The 23971-nt window shown below is 44.6% G+C and overlaps 1 protein-coding gene across 1 annotated transcript in view; it reads right to left on the bottom strand.

Moving 5' to 3' along the window:
- LOC144094207 (uncharacterized) overlaps positions 1-23658 on the bottom strand; it is a 464015-nt gene extending 440357 nt beyond the window's left edge. The window contains exon 1 of the mRNA XM_077628134.1: positions 17826-23658. Within this exon, the coding sequence (XP_077484260.1) occupies positions 17826-18546 (721 nt within the window). The 5' untranslated portion in view covers positions 18547-23658. The remainder of the gene's footprint in view (positions 1-17825) is intronic.
- Between the last annotated feature and the right edge of the window lie 313 nt (positions 23659-23971).

Below are 23971 nucleotides of genomic sequence, written 5' to 3' on the forward strand. Positions count from 1 at the left end.
GATTACATTCTGAGCATTTCTCTATCACCTGATTGATAGTGTGAATATGATCTATTGTGGAATATCCTTTAGGAAAGCCTGCCTGATCATTTGGTTGATTAAAGTCTAACGTGGCCCTCACTCTATTAGCGATTACCTTAATACTTTGCAGGCAACGGATAGTAAGCTGATCGGCCTGTAATTTTTCAAGTCCTTGGCGTCTCCCTTCTTATGAATTAAGATAATGTTTGCATTCTTCCAAGCTTCTGGTACAGTCGAGGTCATAAGGCATTGCGTATACAGGGTGGCTAGTTTTTCTAGCACGATGTCCCCTCCATCCTTCAACAGATCTGCTGTTACCTGATCCTCCCCAGCTGCTTTTCCCCTTTTCATTGCTTCTAAGGCTTTCTTTACTTCATCTTTCGTTACTGGCGGGATGACGCATTGCTGTGCACTGCTGTCTTTCTCATTAACGCTCTGATTACATTGGCTACTGTACAGTTCTGTGTAGAACTCTTCGGCTACGTTAACTATCTTATCCATATTGCTAATGACATTGCCCTGCTTGTCTCTTAATGCATACATCTGGTTTTTACCTATGCCTAGTTTCCTCTTCACTGTTTTTAGGCTACTTCCGTTCTTTATAGCATGCTCGATTTTCTCCATATTAAACTTCCTTATGTCGGCTACCTTGCGCTTATTAATTAACTTTGATAGCTCCGTTTGTTCTATTCTATCGGTAGGGTAAGATGCCCTCATGTTTTGGCGCTTCTTAATCAGATCTTTCGTCATCTGAGATAGCTTCCCGGTATCCTTTCGAACTGTCCTACCGCCTACTTCTACTGCGCACTCCGTAATTATTGATGTCAGATTATCGTGCATTGAATGAACATCAAGATCATCTTCCTCAGTTAAAGCCGAATATCTGTTTTGCAGCGCTATCCTAAACTCCTGTGCTTTCCCTCTTACGGCTAACTCGTTAATGGTCTTCTTCTTCACTAGCTTCTTCCGTTCCCTCTTCAAGTCTAAGCTAAGTCTAGACCTTACCATTCTGTGGTCGCTACAACGCACCTCTCCGAGGACGGCCACATCCTGAATGATGCCAGGTTTAGCGCATAGTATGAAGTCGATTTCATTTTTATTCTCACCATTGGGGCTCTTCCAGGTCCACTTCCTGTTTTCTCGTTTGCGGAAGAAGGTATTCATGATCCGTAAATTATTTCTATCCGCGAATTCGACTAATAACTCTCCCCTGCTATTTCTAGAGCCTATTCCACAGTCACCTACCGCGTGGTCGTCAGCCTGCTTCTTGCCCACCTTCGCATTGAAGTCGCCCATCAGTACAATGTACTGCGATTTTACTTTATTCATTGCCGATTCTACGTCCTCATAGAAACTTTCAACGGTCTGGTCATCATGGCTGGATGTGGGTGCGTAGGCCTGCACCACTTTCAGCTTGTACCTCCTATTCAGCCTAATTACTATAGCTGCTACCCTCTCGGTAATACTGTAGAACTCCTCTACGTTGCCAGCTATATCCTTATTAATGAGGAATCCCACACCAAGTTCTCGTCTATCCTCTAACCCGCGATAGCACAGTATGTGTCCGTCCTTTAGTACTGTATACGCCTCACCTGTCCTCCTAACTTCGCTAAGCTCTATCACATCCCATTTAATTCCCGCTAGTTCCTCAAACAGCAGTGCTAGGCTAGCCTCACTAGCTAAAGTTCTAGCGTTAAACGTTGCCAGGTTCAGATTCCAATGGCGGCCTACTAACCTACGACCAAGCACTAATTCAGTTCTCCAGTCGTTCTGTGCCACGCATGCGACGCAGTAGCCCGCTGAACTTATTTTCATTGAAGGCATCTGTTGGCTCTTATAAATACTCTTTTTTTTTTCCTTGCACTACAGAATTGTGGAATTCACTGCTTGGTTACTTTCGTGTTTTGGCGCATGACAAATTTGCCAATCAAGTACAAAACGATATGTGATAGTGAGCTTATTTTCTTTGCTTTCCTTTGCAGACGTGTTGCGATATTGTGATCATTGTGTATGTAGCCAATCCTGTAATGGATTGCTCTGCGAGACGACAGTATATGTAAATAAAAATAAAAGAGTAAACCTTGGTACTCTCAGTCGTTCTGGTTAGGGGTATTCTCAGGGAGGACCATGGACGTGGTACTGAGAGAGAAAAACCAAACTTTTCTGAGAATGTTGCAGGGAGCAATTTAGTAGTAGTAGCGGTGGGGCTAAATGATGATATGAATGGTGACGCCGCACAAGTAGTGGAAAGATTAGCTGATGGACATGGTGAGATGAGGGTGAGGGATGGAAGACACTATTAGATAAGGGCGAGGGAGGAAAGATATAATGAGGTGAGGGAGGGCAAGATACACTGTCTGAGGGTGCAGGTGGTGGCCTGAACCGTGCTCTGGGCTAGCGTTTCGTTTCTATGCAGTCCGTTAAGAATTCCCGTTTTAAAGCGCTAGTTATTAGGGTGAACGTTCCCGGGGAAGGCGTAGTTTCTACAGTCTGGAGGTACACGAGGCGAACACGAAAGGCGGAAAGCCACACGTCTTCTCCGTCGCCGCGATGTAGTACACCGCTGACAATGCTAGGGCGAAAAAAGCGCTCTTCTAAGTCAGAAAGCCTGTTTTAAAAAAAAATGCATATAGTCTCAGGGGGAACACCGTTTATAGTGCGCTAACAAGAGGGAAATGGCCGGCCATTCGGGTGGCTGCCGGTCCAACGGGAACCGTGGTACCACCTGCCCCGAGTCTCTCAGAGGGTCAGAGTGTAAAAATGATAATTGTTAAAGAGAGTAAAATTGTTGATTTCTCAAGTGTAAGCCTTTCCCGGAACGAAGTCTGATTTAAGCTCAGTGAAATTTTAAAGAACTGGCTGCAGCTAACAAAAAGCATGCTTCTTTGAAATTCCAGTGTGAAATCAACGTCTATTGGTGGCGTTGGTGTGAAACTTTTTCATTCACAATGCGAGTAGTTGAATTCAGTCGTATCTTCTTTCTATTTTCTATTTCCACTAGAAGTTCGGCATAGGAAAGCGGTGCCGCAATGTGGTGGGCAAAGCCAACCACTGCAGTCTTATCATTTAAATAAACCAGCTTAAACACCTTCGCCTGACTCATCTCTCGCTCCACCTTGCACTGTACAATGTGCTAAAGCTCTCCAAGTAAAAGAAGCACGTCTCTTGGGTTATTTCTGATCCTTGTGAGACGTGTGACCACGTAATATAGCAAAAATTTGTAGAGTTAAATTCCGGAACTTTAAATCTAATTTCGGAGCATATCTAAAGGTACACATATTAAAAGAACTCAGGGAACGAAAAGTATGGCTAGACGAAGACTTCTCCCCGAAGGTTCTACATGCACAGGAAAGGCTGCGCTACTTCGCCAAAGCGAATATGAGGGAAAACGAGCGTTATTCTGTAAGCTTTCAAAAGCTTCACATGAAAAATGGTGTTTGGTGTTTACCGGTATGATTCGGCAACAGACAGCGTGAAAAAACTTCCTTCCAGGCATACGCCACCGAGAATTGACAGGAAACCAACCGTACCAAAACCAAACCAATCCGTACCAAAACCACGGCGGCCAAAACCAAACCGTACCAAAGCCACGGCGGCACATCAGGCATGCGGTACAGCAACCCGATGGTCTTTCTCGTACAGGTGATCATCACTGCACTGCTGATACCGGTGGGCCAAGATGATCCACGCCAGCCTCCGCCTGATAGTACCCTACTCGTCAGCGGTTTCGACCGACACGAGGCGGCTGCGCTACCCTTCCTGGCTTTAATTTTCGAGAAACGCAACCAGCTGGCACCACCGACGTCAACGAACAGCAACGAACACAGCGCTTTCCTGGCGGTGCACCGGCCTCGGCATGCTATAAAAGCGGCGGACGAGCCTGGACGTATCTTTGGGCACGGCGGCGCATCAGGCATGCGGTACAGCAACCCGATGGTCTTTCTCGTACAGGTGAGCAAATGCTACAGCAAATGCTTTCGATCGAGCGACCGTTGTCTTGTTGTGCTGCCGTGCCCGGAGCTGATTTGTGCAGTGTTATGTCACTTATTGTATTCCGTGAAGTTGTTACTATTATTTGGTGACATTGAATCCAACCCTGGTCCAGATATGGCTCAGCTAATGACACAGCTGCAGAGCATAACGGCGGACCTAAAAGAGATAAGAGAAGAACGGCTCGTTTCCATAGATTCAAAATTAGAATACTTCTCTATACTCGACAGCAAAATCACGACTTGTCTGCAGGAAATTTACACTATGAAGAAAATAGTTATTGCTCTTGAGATGAAAATAGAGGATCTTGAAATTCGCTAAAGAAGATCAAACCTTATAATTTATGGCATTCCTGAGAATACAGATGAGTATAGGGACTCACTGGAACAAACAGTAAACAAGAAAATAATCAAGAATATCCTAAAAATTGACCCAGTTGACATCTAAAGAATACACAGACTGGGTCGATCGATAACTGGTAAAGAAGCCAGACAAGTTATTGTAAAACTGCTTGACTCCCGTGACAAAAAAAAAATACTAAGAAACTGTGGTAAGTAAAGGGGTCAGATTACTTGTCAGTGAGGACTACTCGGCGCGTGTCCGTTGCATCAGGAAGAAATTATGGGATGCCGCGAAAAAGTATAAAGATAACGGAGACAAAGTTTCGCTTCTCTTTGATAAATTACGCTTAAACGGCGAACTATTCTGTTGGGACGGAGAAGAGAACTGTATAAGGCCATTGGAGAGCAAATCTAGTTCTCCTGTCGCCTAAAAAAAACAGCCAAGACGAAGGTATGGCACTACGCCCACGCCGTCTCAAACAGAAACCGAAATAACATTTGCAAACGCAAATGCTCGTATCATCATGAATAAACTTGACTCCTTAGAAAGCATACTTATCGGCATGGAACTAGATTTTCTGGCTGTGACAGAAACATGGCTGACACCCGATGTGCTGGACACAGAAATTTCACCTCCAAATTACGCAATTATTCGAAAGGATAGACGAAGCCGTGGTTGTGGAGTGGCCATTTTCATCAATAAAAAAATACAATTCACTCCACTTGCCGATGTTGAAGGTGTTAAGCAGTCTTTTTCAGGCTAGTATTAGGTCCACATACGTTCCTGGTAGGCTGCGTTTATCGAAGCCCCTCTTGCGATCATGAGTATATGTGAGCTTTGCACAGCTATATGCAACGTTTTCTTTTAGGAACGAGACTGATATTGCTGGGGGATTTCAATCTTCCAGATATCAACTGACACGCAATGCAGCATAGTTCCGCTTCCTCAGATGCCTTACTAGATATCATGCTTCAGTTTAACCTCACTGAGATAGGAAACCATCCGACACGTGTTACAGGACTGTCGACTAACACTCTTGATCTGATATTTCTTAGCCACCATTTTGCTCTTGGCAGAAGTAAAGTAGACATTCTTGATGGAATCTCAGATCACAAATTAATCTTTTGCAGTGTCCCCATTGTCGGCACGCTGTCATCCCCGTGATCGCGAACTAAAGTTCTTGACTTTACTAGGGCTGACGATTAAAGCATTCTAGATCACCTGTACTTCGACTTTGATTCCTTTTATAATCTTGCATGTCGCACAACTGACATTGACACTTTATGGGAATCCTTTAAAAACATTGTATTGCATTGCATTCTGAAATTCGTGCCTTGTAGAAGCAAAAAAGTAAAGACACGCAACCCTTGGATAACACGTGACGTTATACATGCTAAACGCAAAGTCACGCAACCCTTGGATAACACGTGACGTTATACATGCTAAACGCAAAGTAAATCGATTGGAAAAAGCTCTCAAATTAAAATTTTGCACTGAAACAAGGAAAAACCACACCTTAGCAATACAGTACATGAAAGGTCGACTAAAGACCGCTAAATCACACAACTTTACTCATACGCTAAACAATTTTATAAGGACGTCCCCAACAAAATTTTGGAGCTACTTAAATCCTAAGAAAAATACTGATAATCCACTCTCGGAAGAAGAAAGCCTTGAGTTTGCCAGATCATTGAATTATTATTTTTCTTCAGTTTTCACTAACGACAACGGTAATCTACCTCCCTTCAGCAATTCAGGAACGAAACGCATTGTACCACTCACTGTTACTGAGTGCGGGGTTTTAAATCTATTATTAAATCTCGATACAAAAAAGGTCCCAGGACCAGATATGATCCCAAATTTCTTTCTTAAAAGATATGCCGAATGGATGGCTAAGTATCTATGCATAATCTTTAACAAATCATTCATAACGTGCACACTCCCACAGGAATGGAAAAAAGCAAAAATCATCCCTATACGCAAGCCAGGAAGCAAGACTGATGTTACTAACTACAGACCCATTTCCATCACCTGCTCAGTGCCTAAAATACTTGAGCATATTATCCTTAAGCACATAACAATTTTTCTCGAAGATGAAAGTATATTATCACTATTTGAGCATGTCTTCCGCCAAGGGCTTTCCACGGTAACTCAATTATTAGTACTAATACATAATTTATCGCAAAGCATAGATAGCCGAAAACAAGCCGCCCTAATACTACTTAATTTTTCGTAGGCATTTGATTGGGTTACGCATAACAAACTAATTAATAAGCTTGAGACGACACTAGGTCAAGAGCGTATAGTTAACTGGATTAGAAATTATTTATCAGATCGAACACAGTTTGTAGAAATTAAACAACAAACTTCCCACCTAGTCCAAGTTTTATCCGGTGTTCCCCAGGGCAGTGTCTTGGCCCCCATCCTCTTTTTAATCTTCATCAAAGATTTAGCCGCTAATGCTAATGTCAACATACGACTATTTGCAGACGATTGCATAATTTATAAGGAAATAAACACCGTTGATGACCATCAGACCCTTAACAATGCGCTTAAATCAATAACAAAATGGTGCACGGACTGGCAGATGACCCTTAACGCTACTAAATCAGCTTGAATGACAATAACAAGGAAGAAGCATAAATCAAATTTTCCATACACCATAAATAACATACCACTTACTACAGTCATAGAACATAAATATCTCGGTGTACTAATAACTGATGACCTCCGGTGGAACGCCCACGTTGACATGATTACATCAACAGCTCTAAAACGACTCCTTTTTATTAGACGACGTCTGCGACTAGCCCCTGCCCAATCTAAACTATTAGCGTGCGACACTATCGTTAGATCTCTCTTATAATATGGTAAAGTCGTTTGGTTCCCTCATACTAATCAAAATATTGCCAAACTCGAAGCAGTTAAAAGAAAAGCTGCCAGATTTATATTTAACAAATACCAAACAACTGACTCACCAACAGAAAAAATGGAACGTGAGGGGATACAAACACTCCAAATACGTAGTAAACTCGCGCGACACAAGATTATGTATAAACTAATTCACGAGCAATTAAAACTTGACGTTACTAAATATAATTCCATTTCTAAAGCAAGATCGACGCGTCTCAAACATTCTAATACACTTAACGAATACCCTTTCCATACTGACAGCTTCAAATACTCATTTTTTCCGTTTGCCGCACGTGAAAGGAACAGTCTAAACCCTTCAATAACTAGCAGCTCATCGATAGGAAAGTTCAGCGCTGCTATCGAGAGCTCGGTACTTAATTAGCAAATATTTTTGTGTGTGTTTTCTGTGTTGCTAATATTGCTTCCTTTTCTGTGTGCCTTTTTAACTTTAACTTTGTACAGGTATACACACACTACCAGTATTGTTTTCGGAACTATTGCGATGTAACTTCTGTCATGACGCCTATTGTGAGATTAATTTGCCTTGTTTCGATATAGTTATGATACAGTTCGTTGTACTGTTATTCTGCGTTGTTGTATTTTTGTTGTATTTCCATAGTTAATTCCAGTGCCCTTGCTTTACCCTTACTATTTGTTGTCTATTTTTCGATCTTCACCAAAATGATGTATTTTAAGAACTGTTATTACTAACCCTATTTTACCCTCCTGCAACAATCCCAAATGGGATTAGCAGTATGTATAAATAAATAAATAAACAAATAAATAAATAAATCTCCTTTGTCTTGGCAAACTTCCGCAGCATACATAACAAAGTAGACGCCCTTAAAGTTATTGCACATACCTTCTCAGCTGTTATCATAGTGGGTGCGGAAACGTGGACAACCGAAGGCATTGCATATGTCACGAAATCGCGCTTCCATCATTGTTCGTTTTATTTAGGAAAGATAGGGCTGATTATCGACGAGGAGGAAGAGGGCCCATTGCGATTAACCAAGATTTTCATGCATCTCTTACCCCTATAGACTCTCCATTAGAAATAGTCTGGGTTTCTGCTCAACTTTGTCATATACTTTGCATTATAGGCGCCTGTTATACACTACCAAGTAGCCCACACTGAACTGTTAAACGACGCTATTGAGCAGATCCTGATAAAGCACCCGAATTGCCTGGTATCTTTAGCAGGTGACTTTAAGTTTCTTGCAATTAACTGGACGACGCTAACAGTTGACTCCGATAGTAACCGACAGGAGAACATTAACTTCCTTCATTTACTTCAATATCACCGGCTCACCCAAAAAGCTCACGAGCCCCCTCGTGGTAAACATGTCCTTGACCTCATCCTAACAACCCATCCTGAGCTCTCAGACATCCACGTCTTGGAAGAAATAAGTGACCACAAAGTTGTGCACTGTTCTCTTTCACTTCCACGGACCGACAAAACAAAAACCTAAAAGCTTATCTACAACTACGTACGTCCGGATGTTGCAAAAATGAACCTGTTGCTGGAAACTTTCAAAAATAGTTTTCAGGTCAATTTTCACAGCCACACGACTAACGAAAATTGTAAGTTTTTTACTGCCAAACTCAAAGAAATTGAAGATTCCTGCGTGCCAAAACGAATGATAAGCTTACGTACTAAAGATCCTTGGTTTACCAGAGATGCCAATAGGGCACTAAATAGAAAAAAAAGAGCATTTAGGAAAGCGCTTCGATCAAAGAAAGCTACAGACAGAGAAAACTACAGAAGCATTTCCAAAATAGCTGAAAAAGAAATTTCTGAAGCCAAAAGCAAATATTTTAATTTTAAACTCACTAGTTTGATAAAAAAAAACTGGCCCTAGCGTTTTTCCTCCATAAGACCGCTAAGGCGCCCTTGTGCTGTGCGATGTCAGTGCACGTTAAAGATCCCCAGGTAATCGAAATTATTCCGGAACCCTCCACTACGGCACCTCTTCTTCCTTTCTTCTTTCACTCCCTCCTTTATCCCTTCCCTTACTGCGCTGTTCAGGTGTCCAACGATATATGAGACAGATACTGCGCCATTTCCATTCCACCCCCCCAAAAAAAAAAACAATTATTATTATTATTTTGGAACACTGTTAATTCTAAGAGAGCTAGTACGGTGCAATTGAACGCCTACCCCACAACACTAGCCCAGGACACGATGGTATCAACGCGCAAACTGTTAAAAATAACCTGCCAGCACACAGCTTTTCTGCTATCTCATTTTCTAACACTCACTTGATACGACATGTGTGGCAGAAGATTGGAGGTCCACTTAAGTATGCCCGGTATTTAAATCTAAACACAGATTCGTTCCTAATAATTAAAGGCCAATTTCATTAACCTCGCTATGTTACAAGGTACTCGAACACATTAAATACACTAACATCATGACTCATCTTAACAGAACACCTTGCTTCATAACAACCAGCATGGCTTCCGCAAACATTTTTCGTGTCAGACACAGTTATTTGAGTTAATAACAGACCTTCATCAAGCAATCGACTCTTCCCTCTACATTGACTCCATCTTTATTGATTTCTCCAAAGCTTTTGATCGCGTGCCTCACAACAGCCTGATGATAAAAATATACAACCTGCAGCTGGATCAACGTACTACGCAGTGGAGTAACGCAATTCTAACAAATCGCTTTCAGTCAGTTAAGTTAGGAAGCTTCTTATCAAGACATAGAGTTGTTGCTTCAGGAGTACCTCAGGGCTCGCTGCTGGGTCCACTGCTTTTCTTAATATATATTAAAGAGATCACGTCGAACATAGCATCAACATTACGATTATTTGCATACGACTGTGTAATTTACCGAGAAATATCGAGCCCTTTTGACATCATTGCTCTCCAGACTGACCTTGATGAGCTAACTCATTGGTGAGGCAGGTGGAAAATGGTAATTAACGCAGATAAAACTAAACATCTAAAGTTTACTTCCGCTGCTAACACGAGTCCTAATGCCTACACTGTTAATAATACTATCATTGAAACTGCACCGTAGATATACCTTGGTGTAAAATTTAAGTCTAATTTATCCTGGAGCATTCATATTGAACTGATCACTACCAAAGCCTTAAAAAAACTTGGTCTTCTTTAACGCCGACTGCACCAAGCCAACCAGAACACAAAACTACACGCATTCAACATGCTACTCAGGCCGGCGATAGAATACGCGTCAGTAATCTGGAACCCTCATTATACCTTTCTTATCAACAGGTTGGGATCTACACAAAACAAGGCTGCTCGATTCATCCTTTCCCGTTACTCTCGGTATCAAACTGTAACAGCACTGAAAATATCGCTCCATCTCCAGCCTCTGGTCGTGCGCAAAAAATTCAGCCGTTTATCTTTTTTTCCATACTCTCTACCACAGCAACACACCATTTGCATGTTCAAATCTTCTCCCGGCACCGTACACACCGGCTCGTGTAGATCATATGAAGAAGGCTAAACCCATTTTTCGCTCGGACAGAACGATACAAATACTTACCTTTGGTCGTGGCTATTGAAGAGTAGAATGCGGTTCCTTCTAGTATTGCGGTTGTCGCTAGAACATCACCATTTCAAAAAGCACTTTGGTTCTACTTAGAAAATTTGAATGTAAAACGATGTGCGTGTTTTTTTTTCGTTTGCTTCAGTGTGTGCGTGTCGTTTGTAACGTTCAGTGAAATGTTAGATGCCATATTTTGAAACTTCTGAACGTGGGATTTGTGCTGTTTGAAAGCGAAAGCTTTACTACTCCAGCCAGCGAGCCATTTCGGCTCGTCGCGCACTTCAGCCGTATCAGCGTCACCTGACCATGAGCCGCCGTTGCCTGGCAACGCCGCAGCCGCGCTCCAAAAGATGACGCCGCCGTCGACGCTGCTGCCGTCGCCGCTCGCTCCGCTAGATGTGCTCCGCTGGGTTAGAGGGAGAGGAAGTGTCGCCTCGCGAGATATATATATATATATATATATATATATATATATATATATATATATATATATATATATATATATATATATATATATATATGCGCTTTGCCTCAGTGTATTTTAGTCGATATGGAGAGCGCGAAGCGCGAGAGACGCAACAACGACAGGACGAAGCGAGGAAGAGACAACGCGCTTAAGAGACGCCAGAAGAGCGCGCCGCACGACTCGAGAAGCGTCGTAACGAAGATGCGGCTAAAAGAAGTCATGCCACGTCCCGGAATGACTCTTAAACTGCGGAAGAGACCGGTGTGAGTTCTCGAGAGCGCCTGAATGAGACGGGAAACGCTACGTAGAACACTTGCCGAGGAAAAGAAGCTTTCGCAATTCAGCTAGGGTTAACCAGAGCTAAACCACAGCCATTTTTTGTTTTGTGAGATTTGCTATACGCGCATTCTTTCAAGTACCTGTTCCTAGCCATTTTTTTTCTGTCTTCAGCCGTTTATATTCTGTGTTGTATATTTGTTAAGTTTTCTTTGATGAATCCCCCGCTATGTAATGCCCGAATTGGGCCTTGAGAGCATTGATATAAATAACTAAATAAATAAATACAGTAATTGCGCGCATGATTTTGTGAACCAAATTTCTTGCTGGCACGGTAGGGAATTGACACTAAGCATTTGGGTAACGCGTAGACATGCAAGAAAAAAAGTCACGGGAGGTTTAGCTTGCGGTTAACCAGAAATTATTGTGGGCTGTACTTATTAGCCCTGTTTTGCATGGTTTATTTTGACTTTATATGGTTTTGCTTGACCTGAACAGGCTTACTTTTGTTGTTATTTCATACAAATCATATTTTTATTCTCCAGAAAGTATCTGGATGGTCACCTGGGCTAAAAGCTGTACGAACAGCTTGACGAAGGCCCAGGAAACCATTACATGGCAGCAGCAGACAAAACGAAATAACAATTAATGAACAATACAGTAGCGGTCGTCAATAAATAAATAGAAAAGAAATTATACAGCGTATGCATGAGAGCAACACAGCAGAAATAAGATAACAGAATGTTTATCAATAATGAATGAATGCAAAAAAAAGAGTACAGTGATGACAGACATTTTCTCAGATGACATAAGAATAAATACAGATTACATTTTCACAAAGTATGTTCGCAGTTGTTTTGGACTAAATCCAGCAGTATCTTTATATTTATTTAGAAAAAATGGCAGATTGTGAGCCAAGGATTGCAGCTTGTAATCAGTTCGAAACTGTGGTAAGGACCAAGTGTCAGTACAACGAGTGTTAACTTTTGGTGTACGATATTCAAGGGAAGCAAGTTGTGTCAAGAAATTACTCATACCTGTGGAAGAAAAGTATGTTATTTGTAACAAACGAAATTCATATATATTATTTACACGGATCATATTGAAAGATCCTATTGTGGAATTAACACTTGATGTTGGTTCGGTGTTTGCGATAAGACGAACAATTTTCCTCTACAAAACGAGAAGCTTGTTAATATTTCTTTTAGTTGTTGTTGCCCATACCAGTGTACAGTAGTTAATATGAGAAAGAAATAGAGCGTAATATATTTGTAGTTTAGCGCTTGTGGGAAGAAATGTGCGGCAGCGTGAGATTACGCCAGTAACAGCAGACAGTTTTCTAGAGATATGAATAATTTGAGCGTCCCATTTAAGATGGGCAGAAAAATACACACCGAGAACCTTATGCTCGCTGACTATTTCTATATGCTGGTCTTGAAAAACGAATGAATTCACCGGAGGAACTGTTTTATTCTGAGCACGAAAAATAACGGCTTTGGATTTAGTTGGGTTTACTTTGATTTTATTTACTCTAGTCCATGCCGATAGTTTAGTAAGGATATCATTGCATTTTAACTCTAGTGCGCTAATATTACTCCCAGAAATAAGTAAGGTGCTATCATCAGCATAGATTATGAATTTAACTGTGGTGTCAATATTTACGATATCATTGATAAAAGTATTAAATAAAAGGGGCCCCAATATACTTCCTTGTGGCACGCCACATACTATTGGTAAGAATGATGACCTTTGGTTGTTAATACATACGCACTGGCACCTATTTTCTAAGTAGGATTTAACTAAAGCTAAAGCTGTACCACGAATTCCATATGATGAAAGTTTACTAATGAGAATACTGTGATCAATGGAGTCAAAGGCTTTACTAAAATCGAGGAAAATTCCGGCTGTCAATAAATTATTATTAATATTTTCCAAAATTATTTCCTTCAGGGCTAACAAGGCGGCTTCAGTCGACCGTCCCTTTCTGAAACCATACTGTGAGTTTGTCAAAATACTGTGCTTATCATAAAAGTTTGTAATGCGAGAAAGAATAATTTTTTCCAATCCCTTCGAAAATACTGGGAGGACAGAAATGGGACGGTAATTGGACGCAAGGTTGTGATCACCGCCTTTGTATAACGCAGATACCCTCGCACATTTCATAGAAGTTGGAAATATGCCTGTCTCAAGGACAAGATTAAAAATATGAGCAAGGGCAGACGTTAGCAATTCTAATACATACTTAACAGGTTTAATTTGAATATCGATAGTGTCCAAAGATCTACTGTTTTTTAGGCTCATGAATGTGCTGTGTATTTCATTTTCATCTGTAGGAGCAAAAAATATGCTTTCAGCACAGCTATAAGCTATGGTGACTGTATCTGAGGGAGAACTATTCGGTGTTGCAGCGTTTACAAAATAATGGTTGAAGTATTCAGCTATGTCGTGATCTCCAAGTTCACGGTCATTAATAGTTACCTTTCTCGGAATTGAACGGGAGTCATCCCGTCCAAGGACATTGTTTATAATTTTACGTAAGCTTGCGTGATACGGCATAATTTTAGATCTGTGCTGTGCTTTAAGTGGCCATTCTCTACATTCACCGAACCTTGTGAGTTCGGATTCCGCTACTGGCGCAGAGATGCAGCCGTTAAGCTACGCGCCACTGCCCTGCGATTGCAGGTGCTGCTTCTCGCTTCTCGGCGCAGTGGAAGCGCTAGGCCACTAAACTGGCAACCACAGGAATTTTTCACTTCAGACTGGGGGAGCTAGTTATTGCCATTACTCAGCCGAAATTCTGCATTTTAGCGACCTGTTGGATTTTCAAGTGGCCTGAAGAACGTTTTATTTTAAGCGACCGCATAAGAACCCTACTCTAGCGGAAAATCCGGCATCGCACTGTGGGAAGACACTAAATAAATAAAAATAACTTTATAGCAAGTGGAGCGGGACCCGAACCATGGCGGTGCCAAAAAATCTTCCTCTGGCCGCTGCTTCAGACCACTATGCCATCACCGCAACTATTTTTTAAGCGTGGCGTTTGTCACATTGAAAATATATTCTATTTACATTAAATAAATTATTTACAAAGCTTTTAAGAAACGGCACGAAAGACATCGCAAGAAAGACACAACAACAGAGAAATAGACGCGAAGCAAGACTGACCACATGACCAAGAGGGAGTGCCACTGCGGTTTAAAGTCGGTCGGTTCATACACTTCCCTCAGATAAACAATCAGTTGGGACAACTTCTAACATCCTGTCCGTACGAATTGCCAAGCTCTCGAGATGTGCTTTCATTGTAGGCGTCTTCGTGACGTAGTACCCGCGTTAACGCGTGTTAAAGTGCCAGTCTTTCACGATGTAGTTTGAAAGCGTGGTCTTCATCTTCCATCCGTGCGCGTGGAGGCTTCATCAGACAAGCATGCAACAAACCGCACGAAATGGTACGAGATTCGAAGAAGTGAAATTCTGGAGACCCAGTGCATTACTAGTTTTAAACTGCAAAAAGGGACTCCCCCTCCCCCCCTCTTATAAAGAAAACCTTAGATAAGAAGCAGGAGACCACCTAGAGACAGCGCCAGACACGGTCCTCCATGACTGCTTGCTTAATAAATTCTGTCCCAGTGATTACGACTCGGAATGTACACTATGGGGCGAAATAGGCACTTACGATGACATATTGTGAAACTGTGAAGAGGTGCCGCCACCTGAATCTCCGATACAAATTCCTACTCTCAAGCAATAGGATGCCGTGTTGGTCAGCTCAGAGCTGGGCGTTCAAGCCCGGGCCACAGAATGACCTAAGCAGCAAAAGTAATTGGCTCAACATTGGAGCCGTATTGGCAACGGCCGGCCCTACAAAGGACCAGGATGGGACCATCCTGTTGCAATATTGGGCCGATGACCTGTGCTGCATGGGGGGCTACTCTGGTCGCTGTGAGCCGTGGGCTGATATAGCCACCTAGCACGGATCATCTCCATTTACATTTTCTGACGAAATAATGTTACCATCAATCAATCAATCAATCAATCAATCAATCAATCAATCAATCAATCAATCAATCAATCAGCGCTATCTCAATATCCTTGCGTAATGGTAATCAACCGATCTACAAACTTTCTTTCTTTTGAGTCTATTTTGGGCTTATCACTTGCTGTAATTGTCTTGGTAAACGCTACTGCATTATTTTCAAAATATTCTTGGCATACACAGACACAACAACGCACTAACTCATTTTAGCAGTGCATAAAGATAACAATGAAATGTCATAAGTGCAGGGCCTATGTATGCATGCAGTGCGTGCCACAAGTAAGGGCAGAATGATATTTTGGGGATCAACTCCTAACTGTCGCGATTTTGTCTCACGTATTAGCTCAAACAACACACACACACGCACACACACAATAATATAAGCATCTAGCCTCTCGTTCAATAGCACCTTGAGAGCTTGTCTAATATGTTTATTACCCAGTAATATCGCCAGAAGTTGCATACTACAAAAAATAACCCGAGCTTTAAAAATACTGTTACTGAGGGGGAGGAAGGGCCCACAATATGAGGATGAGGGCGAGGGAGGGCCAGCAAAATTTTCGAAGTGAGGGTGAGGGAGGGCCGTGGATTTAAAAGTCAGGGTGAGGAGGGAAAAGTAAAAATGAGGGCATTTGCCCACGTTTGCTTGGAGCACACCGTGGGGGTTTCGGGTTGCTACATATAGAAGCTGACGCCTTCACCATTTTCGCGTTGAAGAGTTCACGCACATACACTGCATTGACACGCTTTCTCCCTGCGGACGTCTGGGACTCGTACCCACTTTTCAAAGGAAATTTGAGGGCGGAGCACAAAGTATCCACCAGTGTCAGCGCAAAGCGAGCCGCCAGGAGCGTGATGTATCCTAAGCACGTCCGAGGGAGGCTTTGGATCGAGGGCGACTTGGGAATATGTCGACACGCTGTGTGGGCTCACATGGACGCTTTCAGAAACTTGGATGGTGAGTGTGTTCCGCGATGCCTTTAACGAAGTCCACGGCTCGCCCCGCTGAGAAAATCTCATTCTTATGTTTCGGTTTAGCGCGATTTCGATGTTTAGAAACCAAACACCACACCTGTTCAAATATTGAACCCTGCGCACTTTCGTGTTGAAATATATACCCACGAATCCCTGCGTTTTTCGAGTTTAAGTTAAAAAAAGAGTTGATTACACGGAAGGCAAAAAACAGCGCTGCGACAAGGGACGCGCAAGAATTATGTCCCGACTAGCAAAACTTTGCGATTTACTGGAAAAAACAAAGCATCAGGGCGTCTGCGTTTGATTGGTCACCCATAACGTGAAACGTTTGCTCAATTGCCATTTCCTGCTTCTGCAGCCAACATTTTCTTACCGCTAGCCATGGAAATTGCATTAATTGGAATAAACTCTTTTTGTTAGCAGTACTTGAATATTTGGTATTTTTCTCATCTTTATGAATATCTTTCTCAGGGCTAACCCTTTGCGAATATACACCCATAATGTGAAGTCGCTCACGATGCTCATTGGACGCTGTACCAAACAGCAATAGGCCTGGTTACAAGGAGTTAAATGCAGAGTGCCATGCAGGCATTGCGAAATTCCATTATTCCTGGGAGAAGACATTATTTCCATTGATCGAAAACTAGAAGGCTCACATTACTTCTCTTCTCGGTAAAACGTTTTCACATTTATCTAGGCTCAGAAATGTGCAGTTTATCAAAATGTTAGTTTAGATACACTCTCAATGCTACCAGGAGATATTCAACGCTCTCCAGCACCAAGAGTTATTGTTTTCCAACAAATGCAAACCTTGGAGCAGGAAAGTACTCAAAAAGCATTCGTTTCTTTTTATTGTAATTATTGATAGCATAATTAGCATGAACTACACCTTCTGGTTGGAGCCCGAGAGAGTTGGAGCGTGCAAGGGTTTTCAGCGATTCACACTTTAACGTAACGCACATCCCAAGAAACGGCTGTTTGGGTTAAGCGAACCGCGTATGACCAATAGGCTACTCTTTAAAATTTCTCACTCTTTCTAAACAAACCTGCTTAATGATCCAAGTTGCCTGGGGACTGGAGCAGGCAATGTCACCTGACTTTATTCGTGCCTTTTGAGGAATATTCTACTAGTGAGACTGCAGGACAACAGTAATTTGCAAAACAACTGTGCCGACACAATACCGAAGGCTCGCAGGGAGACATAACAAGAACAGGCCACCAGCGTTTCATACTTCTCCGCTGCGTTATATGCGCGGATAAGCGTCAAGAGTGTGACCGCCACTCACCCATTTCGTCGATCTTGGGAGTGAGCGCCAGCGTGATGCCGATGAGCAGCAGCGCGATGGTGAGGATCACGGCGCTCACCGTCACCACGATCATCTCGGCCTTCTTGTCGCGCTTGGCCTCTCCCTCCTGGCTGTTGTCCTCATTGTCGTCCTCGCCGGGCTTCCTCTTCAGCTTCCGATTCTTCTTCCTGCGCCGCTTGCGGTCCTCCTTGGTGGACGCCAGCCCGGACCATGCGCCCTCGGACCGAGCCGTGGCCACGGTGTCGCACTCAGATGCCAAGTTCTCGTCGACCACTAGGCGGCGGCTTTGGCATCGGCTCGCCGACGGCTCCTCGGAATGCGACGAGCGGCTCTGGGAGCGCCGATCGTGGTGCTTGTGGTGCCTCCGGTGGTAGTGCTTGTGATGCCGCCGAGGCTGGCTGTCGCTTCGGCACAGCTCGGCCTCTTCCAGGGCCGGCAACGAGGCGTCCTGTCCCAACCAAGCGGCGACGCGGTTGTCCCTGTCGGCGCCGTCGCATTCGGTGATCACGATGCGACACTCGCCGTCCTTGGGCGCTTCCGGTTTTGCCCCCGTGTGGGGCATTCTGGCCTCAGTCTTCACGCAGTCTCCGGCAGCTGCAGCGATCGTAGAGCTCATTTCTGCTAGGACAACTGAGAGGCCCTCCACGTAGGCTCTTCGAAGAGCCTGGTTTCGGTCGTCGCCGTTTAACGGTAATGTCATAAAACTGCGAGGTCGCTGCAGGCCTCCAAGAGGGCTGCCCACTCGCTGTTCGTCAACAGAAGATGCGTGTCACGTCTCCTCGCAAGGACCGAAGACTGCGATGCTGAAGAGCGCAGCCGCATGTTCGGTGGGCACCATCGAAGTTTGCCCACTCGCGCTGATCGTTAAACAAGACGGCACTCCCGCGAGTCGATTAGGCTGATTGCCGCTCGCGGAAGAAAAAGCAGGGGCTGCAGAAGAGCTCTCTTCTTCCCACCTGATAGCGCTGTCCAGAACACCCCTAATAGCCGTTTTAACCCGAAGCGCCGCGTTAAGCTCCAAGTCCGCGATGTGGGTCGTGCTTTACTTTCTTTCTAAGTCTCGATATCTCTAGCGCCTATGGCCGAAAAAGAGATTGCCGTAAAGTACGTCATTAAAGCGCAATTATGACTAATGTTCGTCGAAGCAACCTGCAGGGTGGACCCTTCACTTTCGGTCATTCTATGACACGCGACTCAGAAGTCGTTGGTGCTCGTTATGACGCAAACGTAATCGCAAAACCAATATTGCCTCCCTAATCTTCGAGCTCGTTTGAGGCACTACTTTAAACGTGAGCGAGGGGTGTGAGATAAGGGAAGTTTCTTTGCGCTATCAGTGTCATTTTTGTGTCTCCAAACCAGAACTCCCGAAGGTAAAACAAACAAACAAAAAAAACCTCTGGAGTAGTAGACAGGATTTATTCCTTTCGCGCTCCAAGAACTGCTGAGTATGCTGCCGCCTTTTCTATCATAATGCGCACAAAAGGCAGGCAGCTACAAAAAAATGAGACGCAGAGTTCCTGTTTTCTCTTCCTGCTTTATGTCGGGAAGGGTTTGGGCGCGTTATTCGTCTTGATTACGCCTGCCTGCTCCACTGTTCCAAGCTTATCCGCTGAGAGATTATGCTCTGATTTTCTGACGCTGTTTCTTTTTTCTCGATGCCTGCCAGGTGTAATTTGAATCACTTAATGTCACTTTTTATTTGCGTTCGGAAACCTGATATCTTTGAGAGGAGTATTTCCCTCTCATAGAGTAACACATATATACTAATATGACCTCTTATCACGATCAGTGTGTATGAGACGCTTAAAGTGAACGCGACCGTTTCCGCTGCATATTTCGTCGAACAACGCAGTCGACCTTCCACTAAAGTTTGGAAATTGAATCTGCCGCGTATATTTCTTCCAGAAAACTTGATACGATTAAAAGAAAGGGCGGTAACACTGTTATCATGTAAGCCCTTTCGGAAGGAAATTTACAGCGCAAAAAACGAGAAAGTTAAATGCCCAACCTTTTCTTACAGTGCAAAAGTTCTATTACCTGTTATCGCGCAGTTCTATTTGTTATACGTGTTTTCCAAGAAAACCTCTAGTGTCACTGTAAGCGCAGCAAATGCAGAAAGAGAGAGCCAATTGTGGAAGCAGCCAAATATTGTCAGCAACACGTTGGCAAGGTAAGCGACGATTTCAAGCAGTGAAAGGACAAAAGGCTTGAACCTGGAACCTCAGCTGTTATCGATTCGAACGGCTGTCTAGCGTTTGTTTTTCCCAACAGTAGATTTTACGACCGCCAACCCGACTCCCCTGCAAACCCGGCTTCCCCCTGTGTGCCGCTACTTTTTGCTACCCGGAGCAGCGTTGGAGGCCCGCCACGGTTAGTGATCGTTAAGAACCGAGGCCGCAGCGGTCGCCGCCGGCCAGCACCTCGTGAGCCCTTCCACGCTGGTGCGGATTCTGAACGCCGCAAACTAGGCCTGATCCTTTCTATTGGGAATAAACAGAACGCCGCGGCTTCGAAAGTGGATAAAGCGGTTAAAGGAAGCCCCTTTGTCGGGAGCAAAGTCACATATGGCGCGTCCGCAACTCAGAGTTGTTAAAACAGTCACGCAGCACATTGCCGCTCGCTGCGTTTCTTCTGCCCGCTAAAATTACAGTTTACTTAGAACATGCCAGCTATAGTTAGTAGTTAGAAAAAAAGTGCTTGATTAAAAAGAATGTCCTCTAGATGCTCCGTGACAGTAGGCTCTACAGAATGATTGTCGTATTCGGGACACTTGTCAAAAAGAGCAAAAGAAAAATCCTCAAAAACAGCTTTCGACTTTTAGGCTTGGGTTAAAAGCGAGCGCTCTAAAATTGCTTGGGTTTTAAGCCTCCAGAAACATCTGTCTCAGTGATTCCAAGTTACTTGTTCAGCCACATCTATATATAGATTACGTAACACATCTTTACTCTACAGCTAAGGCAAGCATATCCCTCAATGACTAACTGCCTGCGTTTTTCTCGAGATGAATGAACTCTTTGCTTGAGGACACTCGAGTGCCAGACAGCACGAGAACAGGAGAAAAAGCTCTCAACTGAGGAGTACTTTTTAAGACACCTTCTTTCTCGTCCTTTAGGAGACCTTAAAGCGGCTTCCTTGACAGCGATCGTTCGACGAAACAGGCACGTATCGCGCACTGCTGGCATCGCTGGCTCTGCACAACAAAATGAACCCTGGTGTGCTGGGCGGCGCACCTATAGGTTAGCCCTGGAGAGTGAGGGATACGGCTCAGAGGCGGGCTGCGCCTGCTGCTGCGTCCACTGGGGCCGCCAAGCGGAGCGATAAAACGTGTCGCCGGCCTCAAAGCGCTCGGGACGCGCACGCCAACCACTTCACGCACGGACGCACCGCCACTGCTGCTGCACACGGCACGCACTGCCGAGCACCGGCGGCCGCGGAGAACACGTCACTTCATTCGCCTTTCTTCTTTCCCTTTTTGTTGTTGCTTTCTTTGTGATGTACGCCTCCTTCGTCGTCTGTATCTCACTTCCTCTTCCACCACAGCTTTCGTCGAAAGAGCGCTGTCGGCACCCAACGTCCACACCTGTATCAGCTGATCCTCCCGCCGATGACAAATGATGTGCTGCTATCCTTCTCCGAAGGAATCCAGGTACTTTGTGTGTCGCACAGAGCTGACAGACAGCAGGCGGTACTTCGCACTGATGTCGTTAAATAACGACGCTGATAGCAGTGCAAACCAGTTTGAACATGCTCTGCCGTCTAGGTTTTGCGAGAGTACGAAGAGGTCATCACTGGCGGAGTTTCTGACATCAGGACGTTCAACAAGAATACACAAAATGCCAAAAGAGCACCAAATGCTTGGAGAGGGGGGGGGGGGGGGAATTTCCTCGATTGAACTGCCACTTACATTATAATAGTGACGACACGTTTACTATTGTTACATGCGTATCATCGATTCTTCTCCCGCATTCAGGTTCGGACCAATGGCGGGCAGAAAGCGACTCGTCATTTATTTTTATTCCTACTCACTTTTTATTCCCATCGAACCAACCATGACAGTGCCGGGCGTATGCTTAAATAGAATGACATCACTCCGAGATAACTGCTGGCGCCGAGTTTTTACAGGAGCAGAGCTTCATTTTTTTAAGCGTGGCTTTCCGATTCAAATATTATCGCTAACTGTACAGCTGTTTTGTAATATTTTGTAATAAGTGCAAAATATATTTGAATTCTTTTTCATAGATTTGATCTTTTAAATGTCTGAAAATTTTGAGATCTGTATAGTTTTGAAGTGCTTCCGTATCTAAAAATATTAAGGATATATTACCAATACGCACAATAGCGTCGAACTACACCACCACACAACCACGAACTACACCCACACAAAAATAAGCAAGCAGTATTCCGTGTACAAATGAACTGGATTTCCGCCTTTGCTATCAGAGCAATTACGAGGCTGTGCAACAGCGCTCCCTGCCCTATTAAGGCGCACTCTGCACGGGGATTGCAGGGCTTTTGTCAAAAGAGCTAGGCAAATTTTAACGCACTCATGCTCTCACTACAAAGTGCTGAGTCCCTTCGACAATGGAACCGTTGTGACAATAAGAGAGAGTAACGGACTGCGGGGATTTCTAGGCAACAGGTTGAGCGGTGAGAGCTGGCATCACTCTTGTCGAGCCGAAAGCAAGATTGTTCGAATTGTTCCGCTGAATTACTGAGATCTTCGCTTTTCTCAATGGCCTCTCGAGCAAGAGACACTTTTCTGAGCACAGATTAAGCCATGAACTTCGCCATCCACGCGTCGCGAACTCGGCACAGTCCACGCAGTATATTTCGGCCACAGATGCTTTTAGGAAACCTGCAGTGGTCCTAAGCGAAGCCTTCGGTCTTAGAGGATGAGGGAAGTAAGAGCGCTTTACTTCGAAGTGGTGACGTGCGCTCCTGCCAAAGGCTGAAGGTGGTCGCAGAAACCGATGATCCGTCACACCAGGTAGGCTTCTCGTAAATTGACGAGGGAGTCGACATCAGCATCTCTGAAATCATCGACGCAAAACCGAGCTCAAAGGCCAAGAAGAGGCATCGCCAAGCACAGCGGACACCTAGCACGTGACTCGGCTCGCTCAAGAACACCGTTAGTAGTGAGGTGCAGAAGAGTCGATGCGCTCCACAAAATGCTAGCATCAGTGCGCCTTAGTACACTTCGGTCGCGCTTCAGACGGAAGTCGAGGGGGAGTGCTGCTGCGTGGCCGAAATACTTAAATAGGCGTTAGTCAGCTACCCCTGAAGCGCATCACCGACGAAGCCGTCACACACACCAGATGTGTTCAGGGACACTAGACGCTGCCACTGAACCGTCAAGTTCAGTCAGAAACGGCGGAGGGACACTTTTGTGCCCATCAGCGAAGTCTGGCTGCCACGTTGTCTAGCGATACCACAAAATAAGCAACACGTAGCTGTTAATCGACAGCTTACTGAAGGCTCTAGACGCTCTCTGCGACACTGACACGGCAGGATACCCGGCACGGGAGGCGCTGTTCAGGACACATCGCGCTCCAAAATATTCGTGAACACGAAGCGGTGCGTAGCCGTCAGCCTTCGACGCGCACTCGTCACGTGACTTGGGAACGGCAGAAGGCATTCCTGGCCATGAACGTTGGCAGACGTCCAGGTGGGCGGCACACTTGCGGTCAAGAGCAGCTTCCTGCTGCCCGCACTCGGGAGTGCCCTCTCCGAGTGGCGGCCGCTGGAGGCAGCAGCCCCGCAGCAGAGCGGGTTTGTTGGGCAAGTGCGCGGGCGGTCCGGGCTCAGAGCGCGTGCGTTCGAATCGATCCCGGCAGGGAAGAGAGCGGGAGAGGCTGCGCCGGCGCCGCCGCAGCCTCGGCTGTTGGGCGCTCCTGCTGCTGCTATCGGGAATCCGCTGTTGCTCTCGCGATGCTCGTTCCTGTCTGACGTAGGGAGAGGAGAAGCACAAGTGGGCGCCCGGACTCGCTTGCCGCTGCTCGTACGCCAACGCCTTGCCGGACTGGCGTTAACCTTACGCTCCAGGAACGATTGCAGTGACGATGCAGACGCTTGTGCGAATAGCTGCAAAGAAAAACTTGAAAGCCCCGCCTGAAAAGTCGATGAAA

Source organism: Amblyomma americanum, chromosome 6 (genome assembly GCF_052857255.1).
Source record: "Amblyomma americanum isolate KBUSLIRL-KWMA chromosome 6, ASM5285725v1, whole genome shotgun sequence".
Classification (NCBI taxonomy): Eukaryota; Metazoa; Arthropoda; class Arachnida; order Ixodida; family Ixodidae; genus Amblyomma; species Amblyomma americanum.